Source organism: Thunnus thynnus, chromosome 22 (assembly GCF_963924715.1).
Source record: "Thunnus thynnus chromosome 22, fThuThy2.1, whole genome shotgun sequence".
Lineage (NCBI taxonomy): Eukaryota > Metazoa > Chordata > Actinopteri > Scombriformes > Scombridae > Thunnus > Thunnus thynnus.
Window position 1 is genome coordinate 2,939,812 of NC_089538.1, and position 16,518 is coordinate 2,956,329.

Consider the following 16,518-nt stretch of genomic DNA (forward strand, 5'->3'; position numbering starts at 1 on the left):
AATGGGGGGGGTGGATGGATGGGGTGGTTACTTAAGATACAGTTACCTGTTGATGTTGGAGGAATCATTTTCAGTTGTGACTGTTTCTCTGATACCAGATAATGGCTTAAAGTGACGTGGCTAGAGTGACGATGATGAAAATGAACCCCTGAATGTTATTTCTTTCACAGCAACTATGTCTTGACAAAGAACCAATTATGTTGTTATGTAACAAAACACAGTGGAGGCTGCTCAGGGTATATGCATGCATTCAGTGTAACGGCGTTTGTGGTTTAGCTGTTGCAATGCAGTCCTTCTCATTATGACTCATATGAAAAGCTCAGAGGAGAACGGCTATAAATGGGAAAGAAAAAAGAAAGTCCAACAGGGAAGGAAACACAAGCAGAAACACAATCAGACAGCTTATAACAAAGTGTCAGGTACTCAGGTATGGCTAACCCAGGTTAGCCAAACTTAATGGGAAGAGAAAATAAGGTGAAAGGTCACAATTTTTTCCTTTCAGCTGTGATGTATTTACTGTAGATTTGCTCACACATTGTTTTCTTGTGTTTAGATAATAAAGCTAAAGTGTTAGCTTATTTACAACCTGTCTGGTCATGTTACTGCTCGTGTTTCTTCCCCCAACATAACTGCAGCAATGTCACCATTTTCTGAAATCCCGAGACCCAAGTTGCAATACACAGCAAAACCATTTAAATGTCTATTTGTGACATGTTAGAATGTAGTAGCATAAGTAGAGAAGAGTCATTGAGCCAGCACACTGTCAGTCACACAGCAATGGCTAACATTAGCCTTCATAAGCTACTGGTCATGCCAGACCAAGTAAGGCTGTAGAAGCAAAACCCCTGAGTGTATTGAGTTGAACAAGGATTCATTTTATTCCATATGAATTCAACTTCATTTTAAAGAGGAAGAATGTGTATTTTTTCTTTCACCAAAGTTACACCATCTGCCTTTAATGACATTCTAGGGACAGTTGGGAATAGTCTGACAATTGGAAAGAAGTGTTAAGTTTTCACCAAAACGGTAATGACTAAACAGGCAAGGTACTCATGATTTTCTAGTGGAGAGTCTGTAACTTGGGTGCATTGTAAAGTATAGTGAAGCTTTTAGTGCTGAACTGATTTGTTAAAAAGGAGTTTATATAATAGATTGAATTTACAACAGTAACGTAATTAATTAATCAAAGTAATTAATTAGATTAAGTCATTAATGTTGAACATTCATTAGTTCTAGCTTTCCAAGTGTGAGATTTGCTTCTTTTCTGTGTTGTACATAATTGCAAATTGAGTCTTTGAGGGTTTTGGCCTGTTGGTCGGACAAAATGAGCAACATGAATCACTTAAGGGCACTGGAAAATCATGATTTTATTATTAGTATTTTCCGACACTTTACAGACCAACAACTAATTGATGAATCTAAAGAATTCTTGACAGATTCATCTATAATGAAAACCATCATTAGTTTTAGCCTTACAAGGCCTTAGGCTTTGCTGTATGAACTTGATATCAGCTGCACTGGGAAAACGCATTAAAGACAAGTGACCCACCCCAGCCACGTCACTTGCCAGTATACTATGGGACTGTACATCTGCCTCTGAGCTGCTGTGCCTCCGACTACAGCTCAGTAATGTGTCAAACAAACCTAACTGAACCGATTTTTCCCTCCCTCATTCCTCCTGCTTCAGATGATGGTCAATAGGACTACTGAGGTATACACACGCTCCTTTAATTGTCCACAACTTCACTATACGGTCCCATCCCTTTGTTATTTCTTTTTCCTTTCCACCACCTTTGTTTCTTTCACTTCCACAGCACTGCATGGTGTAAATAAAGAATAATTTGGTTCATTTTACAGTTTCCACAGTTTCTGTTGGTTTGGTATATTAAGAGGCCAACATGCACGGCTGACAGGAATGGCCAAGCTACTGCCGTCTGTGGTCTGCGCTCCAGCACACACAGTCCTACACATAGTCTGCTTATCTTTAGATTTTGGCTTTGGATTTTTTTCATTCATACTCTGTCTGTGTGCATTTTCATTCTTTTTCAGTTTATGTCAATAGATCTGAAAGAGCCTTTTATTTTTGTCATATGTGACCCTCAGTACATTTAGAAATATCTCTAAACAACATCATGATTGAGATGTATGGTTTATTGATTTATTTTAAATGATAACATTTCCCCCCTGTAAGGTTTTGATTTGATGAATACTGTGCTGATGCATTTTTGGAACAGCTATGAATGTATATTGTCTAAATGTCTTGTAATTCTGTCTATTTATGTTGTGTTGCATGACTTAAAGATGCGCTATAAACTTTGAACCAGAACTGGTTAAATAAGTGCCAATATTAGGTTTCACTGCTCCTATATGGAAGCAAAGGAATGCCTAAATTAAAATCAAATAATTTAATCAAGTTGAAATTTAATTTTCCATGATTGTGTATTAATATTTTTTAATTTAAATTTAAAAATCATTTTGTAAAATGAGGGTAAAAAAGTCATTTACAATGTATATTGAGTATTTTCATCCTATAACAGAGAAACGGGAGGCTTAAATTAAACTGATATATCTCAAGACACTTGGGGAGAGTTATGTAGGGAGGCTCATCTGGTGAATTTAAATACTTGGAGGGAGCTTAAATGGAAAATTATAGCAACGTGCTGTTGGACATCACAGATAACGGCAAAGTGGGGCCTGACCAGCTCAGACAAGAAGTGCTAAAGAAAATGTGGGCCACTAATTGGCAGTCATGCTCACATTCTCTGATAATGTCTGAGTAACTATTGTAGGGATGTGCTTGATGCTATTAAAGAAGTGTTTCATTATGATTTGATTCAACATCATTATCAAAATGGCTGTTAAGTATACTGAAAATTATTCAATGGAGTTTTTCATTTAAATTTGGCTGAAATTATACTCAACAAAAGTAAAAGTGAAAATTTTTATTTTAGTTTTGTCATACATCATGTGCACACGACTGGAAAATTAAATTTCAAATTGATGAAATGATTTAATTTCAATATTGGCAAGCTTGGTCTTCCATACACCAGGTCCCTGATCAAGTATTTTAAATGCATGCTCGGCTAGACCTTCAAATTACTGGCATATTACTTTTACTCTTTTATTATTACATACAGTGTTAGTTAATAATGGCATGTGAAACTTATAAAGCTTTCAAAAATATTACCTGCTTGGCCAAAGACTTGGCATTGAATAGCATGTTGCATCCACGCTACCTTAATTTGCACCATTCAAAGCTTTTGACTGTGTAAAGTTTTTAAACCATCACGTTAGTCACTGTATTCTTCACACTTTTGTAAACAACTTTTTCACATTAAATCGGACCAACACTTACAGAATGGCAAGGTAAGGCAAGAATTTCACAACTACTACAACCTGCTCTGCAATCTCTAACTTTTCTCATATACTTCTCATTTCTAACTCTAATACTTCTATGACGTACAGTTAACATAGTGCACTTTGGTGTTGATCAGAAATATATCCTCCTCGTTATGTGCCACTTTATGATTTTACTATAATTTGATGATGTTGATTTTTGATAGTTACTGTAATATTGTTTGTCCATTTCCGTGTCAATCTTGATCTGTGTGTACTGTACGTCTCTCTGTTTTGCTTTTGATTTTGTGTTTTTCATTTCAAAATGGTTTTGGAAGCCAAGGAAAGGCCTTCTTTATTTTTGGTTCTATGATTGATAACCTGCATGGAAGTGACACATGTCTGAGTGTGTTTTTGGGGTTGTGTGTATGGGTGCTATATATTCTGACTTGCATTTTTTAACTGCTTATTTTCAGTGACATTTTCTTTTACTTTAATTTCAGTTGACTCTTCTTTCTATTGTCATGCTTGATGTGACTGCTGCATGCTGGGAAGAGTAGAGGTCAAGAGGCACGAGTCAAAGTTTGAGGACATAAAGGAAAGGCTAACATCTGACCTCTCTCCTCCTCTCTGTCTCTCCCCTGTCTGTCTTCCAGAGTGGATTCACCCCCTTGCATATCGCTGCCCACTATGGGAACGTCAATGTGGCCACACTTCTGCTGAACCGAGGGGCAGCAGTTGACTTCACCGCAAGGGTAAGATACCACACCCACATGCACACAAATAAGTAATTTGAGTTTTTTTCCTCAAAAATAATTATAATAATGACATCAATGGAAATATAGGCTATAGGTTAAATTGTTAGACACCTTTACAGACCAACTGAACATACTTGACTTAAACAAACACATTCAAATAGTCAAAACACAAGCAAATGAAAACATTTTCAGCACTGTAGGTCAAAATGACATCACTAGAGCTACCGTAATTCTCAATGACATCACTAGTGTTTTACTAGGGCTCTCTATAACATCTCTAGCTCTCATCGACATCAGTATTTTACAGTAGCTCTGTGAATCACCAAACCTCTACTGTAGGTCACAATGACATCTCTAGTTCTCCTCTTGCTCTCAGTGACATCATCAGTATTCCTAGGAATTATGTTTGTTTTTTTACAAATCTGTGGCGTACAATTTACATCGAATGCCATAGTTCAGTGCCAGTGCAGGAATGCAGTGTGTCCTTTATAAGGCAAAGCAGGAAGTAAAGGTGTGGAGGAGTAAGGGTTAGAGAGTAACCCCCAACTTTCCCTAACTTTGACCAAATGTTTTAATTACCAAAGTCTTAACCTGGTAGTATCTGTGGTTGTGTTTTTCCCCCTAGGATTTGGGGAAATTTACACTCCAGCAAACCAGAGCCTACGTTGCACAAGTGAATGTGTTTGCTAAAGTTGCAGTATGCTGAGCTCTTTCAGCCGCCTTAACACACATAATTAAAGCCCATTTGAATTACAGTCAGTAAATCTGAAGTTCTCAGTCCTTGTCTTCTCCCTGCCCTCCCCTCATCTTTTTCTCCTGAGCCTGTATGTTTGCTTCAAGATCTACAAGCACCCTCACACACACACACACACAAAGAAACCCCTCTTTAAGTGGAGCCTTGTCTTTTCATGGAGTAAGACAAAACCCAAGGAGAGTGGTTTTAACTGATGCTATGAAAAGATCAGACTTAAATTGTAGACAAGGTGTCTTTCCAAATACCAACAACCCCCCCTTCCATGTCCTGCCTCGCCCCAAGCTTACTGAGCAATCCAAAATGTTAACTTTCATCTCTGATCAGACCTTTTCAGATGTGAGTTTTTGTGTCTTTAATCAATATGATCCTGAAAACACATTCAGATGTGCTATTTTTAGCCATGTTAACAGTGAGGATGAAAATAGCTCTTTTCCACCTCACCCTCTGCAAGAAAAAGAAAGATTTTGTGGTATTTTTGTACATGGTACATTTGTATTTTATTGGTGTTTATTTACATATGAGAACTCACTTTTAATTGTTTTTAATATCTGTGTTTACATTAAGATAAATATATTTCAATTAATGTAGTATTCACCCCTCATATACTTGAGTATAAGGGATTTAATTTGAATACCTGTTGTACCATAAACCAACCTGTGCCATTTTTTAATGAATGCTCATAGATACAAATATTTTGAGTGTGTGTAAATGTATTTGACTAAAACCAGCATTTGTCCTCCTTGTAGAACGGGATTACTCCCCTACATGTGGCCTCCAAGCGTGGCAACACTAACATGGTTCGCCTGTTGTTGGACCGTGGCTCTCAGATTGACGCTAAAACAAGGGTGAGTGCTCTGAAGAACAGAACCAATAATCTCTAATTACTCGTAATTACATCCATAGTAGCAACAAATGGCCAGCCAGTTACTATCATCAACATTAGAGACAGCAGATGTGGATGTGAGCCAGTCACTGTTGTTTTCAGTTCAGTTGGATCCCAGTGGGTCAGTGGATTAAATTCAGTATCAGTGCCCGCTATCAGTCAAGGCAGTCATGTTATTAGCTGTATTGGATTCTGACATACAAACGACATCCAGCCTGGCTTAGTCACCGGATACATCTGCATGCAGGGAATAACGACTTACAAATTAAAAGCTGTATTGACACTGGTAAAATAAAACGTGTATGAATAAAAAGGACAGTATATGTTTGTTTATGGTTGATTTTAATTTAGATCTTAGAAATAAAAGGCAGTAGCAGTTAAATCCTGTCCTTCCACTTTGCCCATATTATGTGAACACAGCATGACAATGAGCTAACCTCAATTATTCTAATCATATTATGACTTTGATATGCTAGGGCAGTGTCACTTCATTACTGTTACTATTAATATGCATACATATGAATACGTTTGTGTGTGTGTGTGTGTTTCCATAGGACGGTCTGACTCCCCTCCACTGTGCGGCTCGGAGTGGACATGATACAGCTGTGGAGCTGCTGCTGGAGAGAGGAGCACCCTTGCTGGCCAGGACCAAGGTGTGTCACTGCTTGTTTCCACAGATATGTGCATCTGACACAAACTCACAACACCGTCCATTCACACTGTACATGTTAATCCTGTTTACTCCAAAGAAAGTGAACTTTCACCATTTATATTCATTCAGACCCAGGCAGGTTGGCACAACATGGACAGAAGAATGTTGCCCATTCACTTCTCCAAACTCTTCTTTAACTCATACTCATTTGACAAAGCGTTCCCTATACACAGTCTATGAAATGGAACCACTATATAAAGTATAAAGGCTAATATCAAAAAACAGCTCCTTAGTCTTGAATCTGCTGAAACTATTTATTACAGAAACAGTAGGACATTTCAGAAATAAGCTTGTTGAGAAGATATCTATGCTATGCTACGCTATCAGTTGCATCAAATGTAGAAATAGAGATGTAAAAACAAGACATAGTGCCTTTAAGAGTGTTGAGTTATTACTTTGTAACTTTGCTATGAAAAAAGCTCAGGTGACTCCTGGATATAACGTTCAGTTTGCCTTTTTTCAAAGCTAGGATATCTCTGCTGGCTGTAGCTTCCCCTACTCTCAGTCGTGCTAAGCTAGGCAAAAAATGTCCCACACCAAATGGGACAAATGTATCAATCTTCTTGTTTGATCCTAGTTGAAACAGCATTTTTAAGTATGCTCCATGTCAGCAGTATTTAATAACAGAAAACACTTTGAAGCTGCATCAATCTTTTTTTTTTTTTTTTTTTTTTTAACATCACACACGTTGGACATGATAAATAGGCAAGCAGTTGCCTATTTACACATCCAGCGGACACAGAGCAGCATTAGCATTCATTTGAAGTCATGTTTGTGTCCACTTGACAAATGTAAGACTAATATTCACTCTCCTTTTGGTTTCCTTCAACTTCTGAGAAAAAAATATATGTTTCTTTAGCTGCTAAATTTTCCACTATGTTCACTAGGTAGTTGCTAACTGGCTATTTGTTGTTCATATAAAAATATTGATAGAGCAGCTTTAAGAGGCCCCCTCACACACTTAACCAGATTTTTCTTGAATCAGTGGATTCTTTCAGTCATCATGGTGCCATGTACACACAATGATCTAAAAGGCTGTAGTGTTGTAGTTACAGTACATTCTTCTACAGCCACACTATTTATCTCCATCAAACTAAATTTTTTTTTTCTTCCACTTCTCAGAACGGCCTGTCTCCTCTTCACATGGCTGCACAAGGCGACCATGTGGAATGTGTCAAACACCTTCTGCAGCACAAGGCGCCTGTTGATGATGTCACATTGGACTACCTGACAGCGTTACATGTGGCAGCACACTGCGGCCACTACAGAGTCACCAAACTGCTGTTGGATAAGAGGGCCAACCCCAACGCCAGGGCACTGGTATGACACAAAGATGTTCTGTCACTTTAAACCCGCTGTTGATATTGGACCAGTGATAAGAAACAACAAAGAGGATTAAAATATAAATATACAAGGATATAGAATAATTAAAGAATATAGCCATAAAAAATAGCTGTAATAAATATTGTTTGGGTTCATTGTTCAGTATCTTTGCGTCACGTTTCCCCACAGAATGGCTTCACTCCGCTGCACATAGCCTGTAAGAAGAACCGTGTGAAAGTGATGGAGCTACTGGTGAAATACGGAGCCTCTATCCAGGCCATCACAGAGGTACTTTACACCCTCGAGTGAAAGAGAATCCGCAGAAATGTTTAGAATTTCTTTGAATCTACTGGGGCAACCAGATGTGTGGGCGTCTTCTTGGTATTATATGTCTGGCTTTACCACACAGAGTGATATCAGAGAGAATATCTAGATAGTACCTAGTAGATACAGGTAGTTAATCTAGTATTCTTCTGATACTGCCAACTCACTGCATTGTCATGATAGTTTATGTTTTCCATGTTATCACTGCTATAAAATTTATATTAAATTAATATTTAAATGAACTGTTGAAACAGTGAACACCTCTGGACTCTGAATGTGCACACAAACTGTATACTTTGATAATAATTTTCAATTGTACCTTTTTGGCAAGAAGCTTCAAAATCTAATCGCTAAAGTTTTTTCATATATAGCTAAACCACACAAAGCTGAAGCTACACAAAGACCATATAAGCCTTGCTAAACAGTGACCAGTGTGGCCACAAGTCACAATTAATAATGGCAAATGTTAAAACACAGGACAAATTGTTTGCAAAATGATAGTACGGCAATATCTAGCTAAAGATTGCTACATTAGCAAACATTAGCCACGATAAGCTACTGACTAGACCAAGTAAGGCTGTGGCAGAATAGCTCCTGAGTGTACTGAATTGAACAAAGGTGTGTTTTTTATTGCTGATGAATTCAACATTTATTTTGTAAGAGAAATATTGTGTTATTTCTTCTTTCAAAAGTTACATACTGTAACTTTACAAATGTATCCCACAACTGTGAGTAGATAGCTTAAAAGAAGTTTGACACTGTTTATACAACTTGAAAATTGGAGGTAAAACTCCAGGAGGAAATGGTGCCTTTGAGCCGTTCTGTTTAGAAGAGACTGATGTCGATGCCTGTTTCAAATGACATAATGCCCCTAGCCAGATCATCTATCCCTGGATCGGTGACATGATAGTAAAATGTAAGATAAATGCTGTTCTTTTTGTTAATACTTTAGCCTAATTAGTGCTTGTTTAAAACTTTTTCTATGTGGTCATTTTTCTACATGCTTTCTTTTTATTTTAAGTCTGTTGACAGACAGTTCTGTCCTCAGCTTCTGAATAGTGTTTACTAGCTAGTCTATTCCAAGGGAAGTAGGTGTTTGCTGACCAAAAATCACTAGAAATTGCCAGATGACATCATGTACTTTTTTGCATATTAATTCATTTGATGAACTCTTTTAATGTTCGACATGACTGACATTTTATCCTATTGTTCTTCTTTTACCTCCCCTCCTTTGTCCAGTCTGGTTTGACTCCCATCCACGTAGCAGCCTTCATGGGTCACCTGAACATCGTGCTGCTGCTGCTGCAGAACGGAGCCTCGCCAGATGTCAGCAACATTGTGAGTGACAAACCAATCAGGGAGAGGGAAGGGAAATAATGTGATAATCCATACTCAAGTAATTTTGTTATCTTCAAGTCAGGAAAAAGATGGAGAAAAATTGAAGTGACCTGTTATTTATTTCAATAATATGTGGGTTGACCCTGCTGACTGATATGATGCTGTATGTTGTGTGCAGCGTGGAGAAACAGCATTACACATGGCAGCTAGGGCGGGGCAGGTGGAGGTTGTCAGATGTCTGCTGAGGAACGGAGCGATGGTGGATGCCAGGGCTCGGGTAAGATTACCGCATGATGTCATCACAAAGAGCTTCACTGTGTGCTTGGGTGAAATCGTTCTCATTTTGCTGGATAAGCTTCTATTTCCTGAAAAGTGCTCATTCTTATACTGTGTTCTCTTCAGGAGGACCAGACGCCCCTCCACATTGCCTCCCGTCTGGGGAAAACAGAGATTGTCCAGCTGCTGTTGCAACACATGGCCCATCCTGATGCTGCCACAACCAACGGCTACACCCCCCTCCACATCTCCGCCAGGGAGGGGCAGGTGGAGACGGCCTCTGTCCTGCTGGAGGCCGGGGCTTCACACTCGATGGCCACCAAGGTGGGTGGGGGAGCCATGTTTGTCTTTAAACATGACGATTAAACTAAGAAGCTTTCAGCGTTTCCTTCAGAATTTCATAATTTGATTTAATGAGGAACAAAGTCAGCCATGTACAAAATAGTCTATGAGGTTAGGAATGAAAAGAATGGTTAAACATTTTTGGAAATATGCTTATTTGCTTTGTTTCTGAGATTGACATGAGAAGAATGGATATCAATCTAGTGTCTGTGTGTTAAGTACTGGGGTCAGGATGTGGTTAGTTTAGTTTAGCATAAAGACTGGAAACATCTAGCCTCACTGATTAGCATGTTATACCTTATTTGTTTAAAAAAATCAGAAATGTAAAAACAACAATTAGTGACTACAGCTTGAAGGACAGTCTCTTGAACGTGAAGTTAGAATTTCTTAGTGGGTTTAACAAATTCTATGAAACATGAAACATATCCATTTAATTTAAGCTAACTATCATCGGGGTTCCATACCAGAACAACAGTGCTCTCTGCAGGGTGTAAAGCTAGCCTGCATAACTTCTGCTGAAGAGCACGGAACAGTAAATGCTAAAACATAGTGCAACAGTAGTAGAGAAGAGTCATAAAATCAGTAATGTCAGTAACACAACAGTCTAAAGTAAGTTAACATTAGCCACCATAAGCTACTGGTCATACCAGACCAAATGAGGGTGTAGCAGCAAAACTCTTGAGGGTTTTCAATTGATCTGTGGTGTGTTTAACTCCTTATGAATTCACCTTTCCATTTGTGGGAGGACAATTGTATTATTTCTATAACAAGATTTACATAATCTGGCTTTATTTTGCATTTTTACATTGTGTTTCAGGTGCCACCCAAGTTGAGATGACAGTTGTTTAGTCCTGTGGAGGTGTACCTCAATTGTTAGCACAATAACAAATATCCTACATAGTGCATTATATAGCAAATAAGAGTAGGATGAAATAATGAATTTTGTATATGGTAAAGACAATTTCTACAACAAAACAACCAAATCAATTAAAAGTAATACATAAAATGCACAGTGAAGTGAATGAAAGTTTGCAATACTCGCTTCTGTATTTATAATACAAGGTGTACAGATGAAAGAGCAGACTGGTGGAAATGTGTTTTTAAATGTAAATACACTCAAAGTCATAATGACATGGTGGCCTCTCCTGAAGTGTCAGATAAAGAGGTTACAGTATTACAGTAGCTGCAGGTTTCTGTCTGTGTGACCCAGTTCTGATGAATGATTAATGTCACTGTAAAGCTGCTGCTTTCTACTGAAATGTGCATGAAGCCTGAACACAATCAAGTGATTTATCATCATCACCATGGAGGTGTCTACCGCAAGAGGCTACACAGTCAAGATCTTCACTTTGCATCCAGTTTAGGACAGATTAGTCCTTTAATTTATTCATACGGTATGGAGGGTCAGACAAAGTGCTTTCTGATGTGTTTGTCAAGGTTCAGTGGTTCAGCTCTCTCACACTCTTGATGTGTCTCTCCCTGGCTTTTCTCTGGGGGGAGGAAGGGTGTGGCTGTTGCTATGGAAACCAAACCAAGGAAAGTTATTGTAATGCAGTAACACAAGTGTAATATTATCCATCCATCCGAGCTTGTTTTTGTTATTTTTCTCACAACACTGTGTGTTTTCTCAGTCTTAGTCTCCCTCCCCGTCCCCCCTCCATCCGTCTCCTCTTTATCTTTTTCCTTCTTTTTGTGCAAATACCTCTTATATCAGATATAATCCAGGGTTTGACAAACAAAGGACTGCTCCCTCCATGGGCAGGGCTCGGTCATAAACACACTGGTCATGTGGTTTCTGTCAGCACCAGTCTGGTTCAGTGTTTCAAAATAGTTCCAAGAGCTCCCTCTGCTGGCTTCACTGTGAAAGTTAAAGGACTCTGATTTATGATTTTGGTTTAAAGTTACCTGGGATTGCATCAGCATGTGAACAGGCTAGGTGTTCTTAATTGTTTTTATGTCACCAACAAAACAGACACCAGACATTAGACTCCAGGGAATCCTATCTGATGAGATTGTGACACAGGTATGGGGAGATTTTAGGTTTTTTTTTGTATATTTCAACAACACACTGGATTAGAATAGTTATTAAAATACGTTGTCATGTAGCACCCTGGTTATAGGCTCCAACTGTGAACCATAGTGTCCCTGGTACCTGGCCAGAGACCTTTGTTGCATGTCGTTCCCCATCTCTCTCTCTCTCTCCCCTAATTTCCTGTCATCTCTCTACTGTCATCTCTTTAATAAAGGCATTAAGTGCTTAAAACCTTATCTAAAAATATGAAATCATTACGAAGGAAATTAAGCAATACCTCATTTTGCTTGTCAACTCATGCCCCCCTTGACCCTCCTGAAGGACCCCAGACCCCACTTTAACCCTTCTGAAACCTTCTGAAAGTGTATATAATTTGACATTGGTTTATATCATTATTTATCCATTTTAGACCTTTACAAACAAGAGTTTACTGTTTTTGTGAGATTGCTGGCAACCATTTTGACTCTCTCAGCCAATCACAAGCTGTGTTATTGGGAGGCAATGATGGTCACAACATGATGCATATCCAGTTCACAAACATGACTAGCAACAACTATGCTATGTTCAGAGCATTTACAAATCTACTGCAGCATAGGTGCAACCTTTAGAAAAGACGTAATGATGAAGATAGTTTATCAGAAGCTATCTTCATCATTATAGTGAGGTAGGATTTTGTATTAATTTTAATGGCTAGGGTCATTTATACAAAATAATTAAACAATGATGTATACTAATTTACATAAAAGCAAATTTTCATATCATATATACTGTAGGCCTGTTTTAAAGCAGCCAACACATGGAACACTGTAGGCCACACTCAGCCATGGAGGAGAGAAAGATACACACATCTCCTGAAAGGAATGTTTGGGGTACATGAACTATAGTTTACATGTACATTCATAAGTAAGAAGGGGTGAGACAATATATTACAACATATTATTCATTTTCAAGGGATGCTGCAACACCCTCAGCACCCACATTCCCTGCATCCGTGGTGGAACAGTAACTTTATTTTTATTTTTTCACTGATTGAAGCCTTTGGGCTACAATTTTAACAACACTTACAGATATTTTTTGCAGGAAATTAATTTGGTCCTCAAATGGCTCAGTCATGCTGGGGAGAAAGATACAAATTATGTGCTTACAGTATTGAATCGCAGACAAGGAAAAAAAGGATTGGAGTTGACCTGCATGAACCTGTGTATACTGTAGATATCCCGTTTTCACTGTGTTGAAACGTATTCCTCAATCTCCCTTCCTGTGTTTTTTCTGTCCACAGAAAGGTTTTACTCCCCTGCATGTGGCCTCAAAGTACGGCAGCCTAGATGTAGCCAAACTTCTGCTGCAGCGTTGTGCTACACCTGATTCTGCTGGGAAGGTATGCATCAAAACCAAATCTTTCCAACTAGTATCTTATATACCGTATATTATATGATCCGTCTACTCTGTTAAATTTTGTTAATGTTTCGAGAGTTTTCCTGCATGAAAATGTAATGCAAGTATTTGACTTGAAATGGTGTGTTGCTATTTTTCTGTATTGAGGTTAAGTTGTCTGCAAGCGCACCGGTAAGCCTAGTTTGAATAAAATCAGCCATTCCTTCATTTATATTAACTATGGTTTATTCCAGAAAACAAAAATCAGATAACAGATGCCATTTTACATCAAGATTCCTTTTTTTCTTTGAATATGTTCTTTGCGTCATAACAAGGACCCACCTCGTGATCCTTCCAGCTTTTGCTGTCTAATATAACTCTAATTCATCTCAACCTCCAGTCTAACTCACCTTTAACAGGTCTTATTAACTAATTGTGTGTGTGTGTGTGTTCAGTATTAATGGCTTCTTGCTGCACTAACTGCTGTTTAATCCCTGTACGCTCACCATCCCTCCCTTACAGAATGGCCTCACCCCGCTCCATGTCGCAGCACATTACGATAACCAGAAGGTGGCGCTCCTGCTTTTGGACAAAGGAGCGTCCCCCCACACCATGGCGAAGGTGAGAGTCCCACAAAAACAGCTGTAGACACTGTGCTGGGGATCATGAGAGGGCTGAGTGGAAAACTGAACATCGGGTGTAAGATGTTACAAGTAGTGGACAGTTCAGCCAGAAGGTGAAAATAATCTTATTACAGACTTTTTCTTCAGTATCAAAAGTAATTTCTTGTTGTTGGACATCCACTTTTACTTTGAAATCTGCATGACTTTTCATGCAGATTTACCAAAATGTGAACAGATATAGGTTAAAAAAATATTGACAGTTTTAAGTGTAATATTCTGCAAGGTTCATCCTCAATAATCTTTGGATCGGACTATCATTTCCACTGGATTGCAGTGCAGGAAAAAGCTTGACTGATGTTGCATAGCTGTTATTTTTACCTCATCTCATATTGAAGCCTGATGCTTCTTGTGCGACAGGAAATGAGGAAATTACAAGCTCATTTTTTGTCAGACACTTCAAACTAACTTTTATCTGGACCTTCTGCCATTGCATTCACTACCTGCATTTGTTTAGTTTTATTATGCAGTATATGGCCCAATGAGCAATTATGGCACATTTAGGCATTTTTTTATCATAGAGATGAAGACCAACTTTATTTACACCTGTATTCTCCTCTGTCCTCATGAATCAGAATGGCTACACTCCTCTCCACATTGCGGCTAAGAAGAACCAGATGGAAATCGCCACGGTGCTGCTGCAATACGGAGCCGAGACCAACATCCTGACCAAGCAGGGTGTCACTCCACTCCATCTGGCCTCCCAAGAGGGCCATGCCGACATGGCTGCCCTGCTCATCAGCAAGGGAGCCGAGATCAATGTCCCCACGAAGGTACTGCAGGAACCTGGGATGGATTTAAACCAGCGAATACAATGACCATGAACAGAAAGTGTTTATGAGAAGTACAGTGTGAATTTTGAGCTAAATAAGCTTATTCGCCCATGAAGAATGGACAGGATATGTCTGAATTTGGCTGCTGTAAGTAGAGTTCTGTGTGTGTGTGTGTGTTCCCCATGCAGAGCGGCCTGACTGCCCTCCATCTGGCAGCCCAGGAAGACAAAGTCGCTGTTGCCGAGATCCTTGCCAAAAATGGAGCCAACCTCAACCAGCAGACCAAAGTATGAAGCAAAAAATAGTACTTTTTTTCATTTTGTGCATTTAGCTGACACTAAACAGTTTTCTGAACAGGAAGAGGCTTACTACCACCCAAGGACACTGTATTTGAATGCGACACCCTCTGTTTTTAAGATTATCTCATCTTAAAAGCCATCTTCCATCCTGCTAAATGTATCATATTCAGTGCGATGTTGTTCTTTGTATTTATGCAAGTGTTGTATTTTTTTTGTGTTATTCAAGATCGGAGAATACAAACAGATTGTCTGTTGTTTTACAGTTGGGCTACACTCCGCTAATTGTAGCATGTCACTATGGCAACGCCAAGATGGTCAACTTCCTGCTTAAAAATGGAGCCAGTGTCAACGCCAAGACCAAGGTAATAAAGCTGTAATAAACTGCTTAATTGTGGTTCTGAGATCATTTTTTTTTTTTTTTAATTTTTATTAAACAACAACAAGAAGTTACTGATGACAAGTTGTTAGTGATGGTAAAAATTAGCTTGCTGGTATGTTTTTCTGAGATGTCAATCAAGACATAAAAGTGAAGTGATCTGTGTCCAAAACTGTGATCCAGAGGTAGATTTCCTTATGATATTTATATATATGTCAGGTACTTGCATGGTGTAGTGTTGCTTGTTTTCAATGTCCGTAAATCCCATGTAAATTAACCTTCATTGGCTCTCAGATAGTCAAACATGTGGCATTTTACCCTTCATACATTTTTACCTTCATAGATTAATCTTAAGATATTTGGGTCATTAAGAAATAATAGTAAAACCTCCAGACTTTTGAAAAAGAAGGGCAGAAACCACTACTGTTATGACATAATTAGTCTGAGTTACACAATGATTTACATTGTCTCAGTACCGAGATGTGGCTGCAGATGTAATGACTTTGTTATAGTACTTATCTGTGTAATTATTTATGCTAACATAATATAAACCTTAAATTGTATTAAAGGTTCAACTAAAACTTATATTTTAAAATATGCCCCAGTCACTCTGGATAATCCACAAAACACACTGTCAACTCATAGAACTACATTTTACCAAAGAAATAGTCCCTATGAGAAATGTTGACAGTGTGTTAATATACAGTATCTTGATATGTTTTTGTAAGTTTGACCCTTCAAGTCATAGTATTGATACTGACCATACATTAATTTATTGATACATTTTTACATTTTCATATTGTTATTTTCTTTCCCTCCCAGAATGGATACACTCCCCTTCACCAGGCAGCCCAGCAAGGAAACACACACATCATTAATGTACTGCTGCAATCTGGTGCCAAGCCGAATGCTATCACTGTGGTATGTAAACACACATC

General features: G+C 38.5%; 1 protein-coding gene across 2 annotated transcripts in view; it reads left to right on the top strand.

Moving 5' to 3' along the window:
- The window catches only part of ank2b (ankyrin 2b, neuronal), a 91,026-nt gene that overhangs the window by 23,508 nt on the left and 51,000 nt on the right, over nucleotides 1-16,518 (top strand). For both annotated transcript variants that reach the window (XM_067580427.1, XM_067580428.1), the window contains exons 7-20: nucleotides 3,993-4,091; nucleotides 5,595-5,693; nucleotides 6,286-6,384; nucleotides 7,566-7,763; nucleotides 7,956-8,054; nucleotides 9,330-9,428; nucleotides 9,607-9,705; nucleotides 9,831-10,028; nucleotides 13,358-13,456; nucleotides 13,975-14,073; nucleotides 14,708-14,905; nucleotides 15,094-15,192; nucleotides 15,468-15,566; nucleotides 16,403-16,501. In XM_067580427.1, the coding sequence (XP_067436528.1) occupies nucleotides 3,993-4,091; nucleotides 5,595-5,693; nucleotides 6,286-6,384; nucleotides 7,566-7,763; nucleotides 7,956-8,054; nucleotides 9,330-9,428; nucleotides 9,607-9,705; nucleotides 9,831-10,028; nucleotides 13,358-13,456; nucleotides 13,975-14,073; nucleotides 14,708-14,905; nucleotides 15,094-15,192; nucleotides 15,468-15,566; nucleotides 16,403-16,501 (1,683 nt within the window). The remainder of the gene's footprint in view (nucleotides 1-3,992; nucleotides 4,092-5,594; nucleotides 5,694-6,285; nucleotides 6,385-7,565; nucleotides 7,764-7,955; nucleotides 8,055-9,329; nucleotides 9,429-9,606; nucleotides 9,706-9,830; nucleotides 10,029-13,357; nucleotides 13,457-13,974; nucleotides 14,074-14,707; nucleotides 14,906-15,093; nucleotides 15,193-15,467; nucleotides 15,567-16,402; nucleotides 16,502-16,518) is intronic.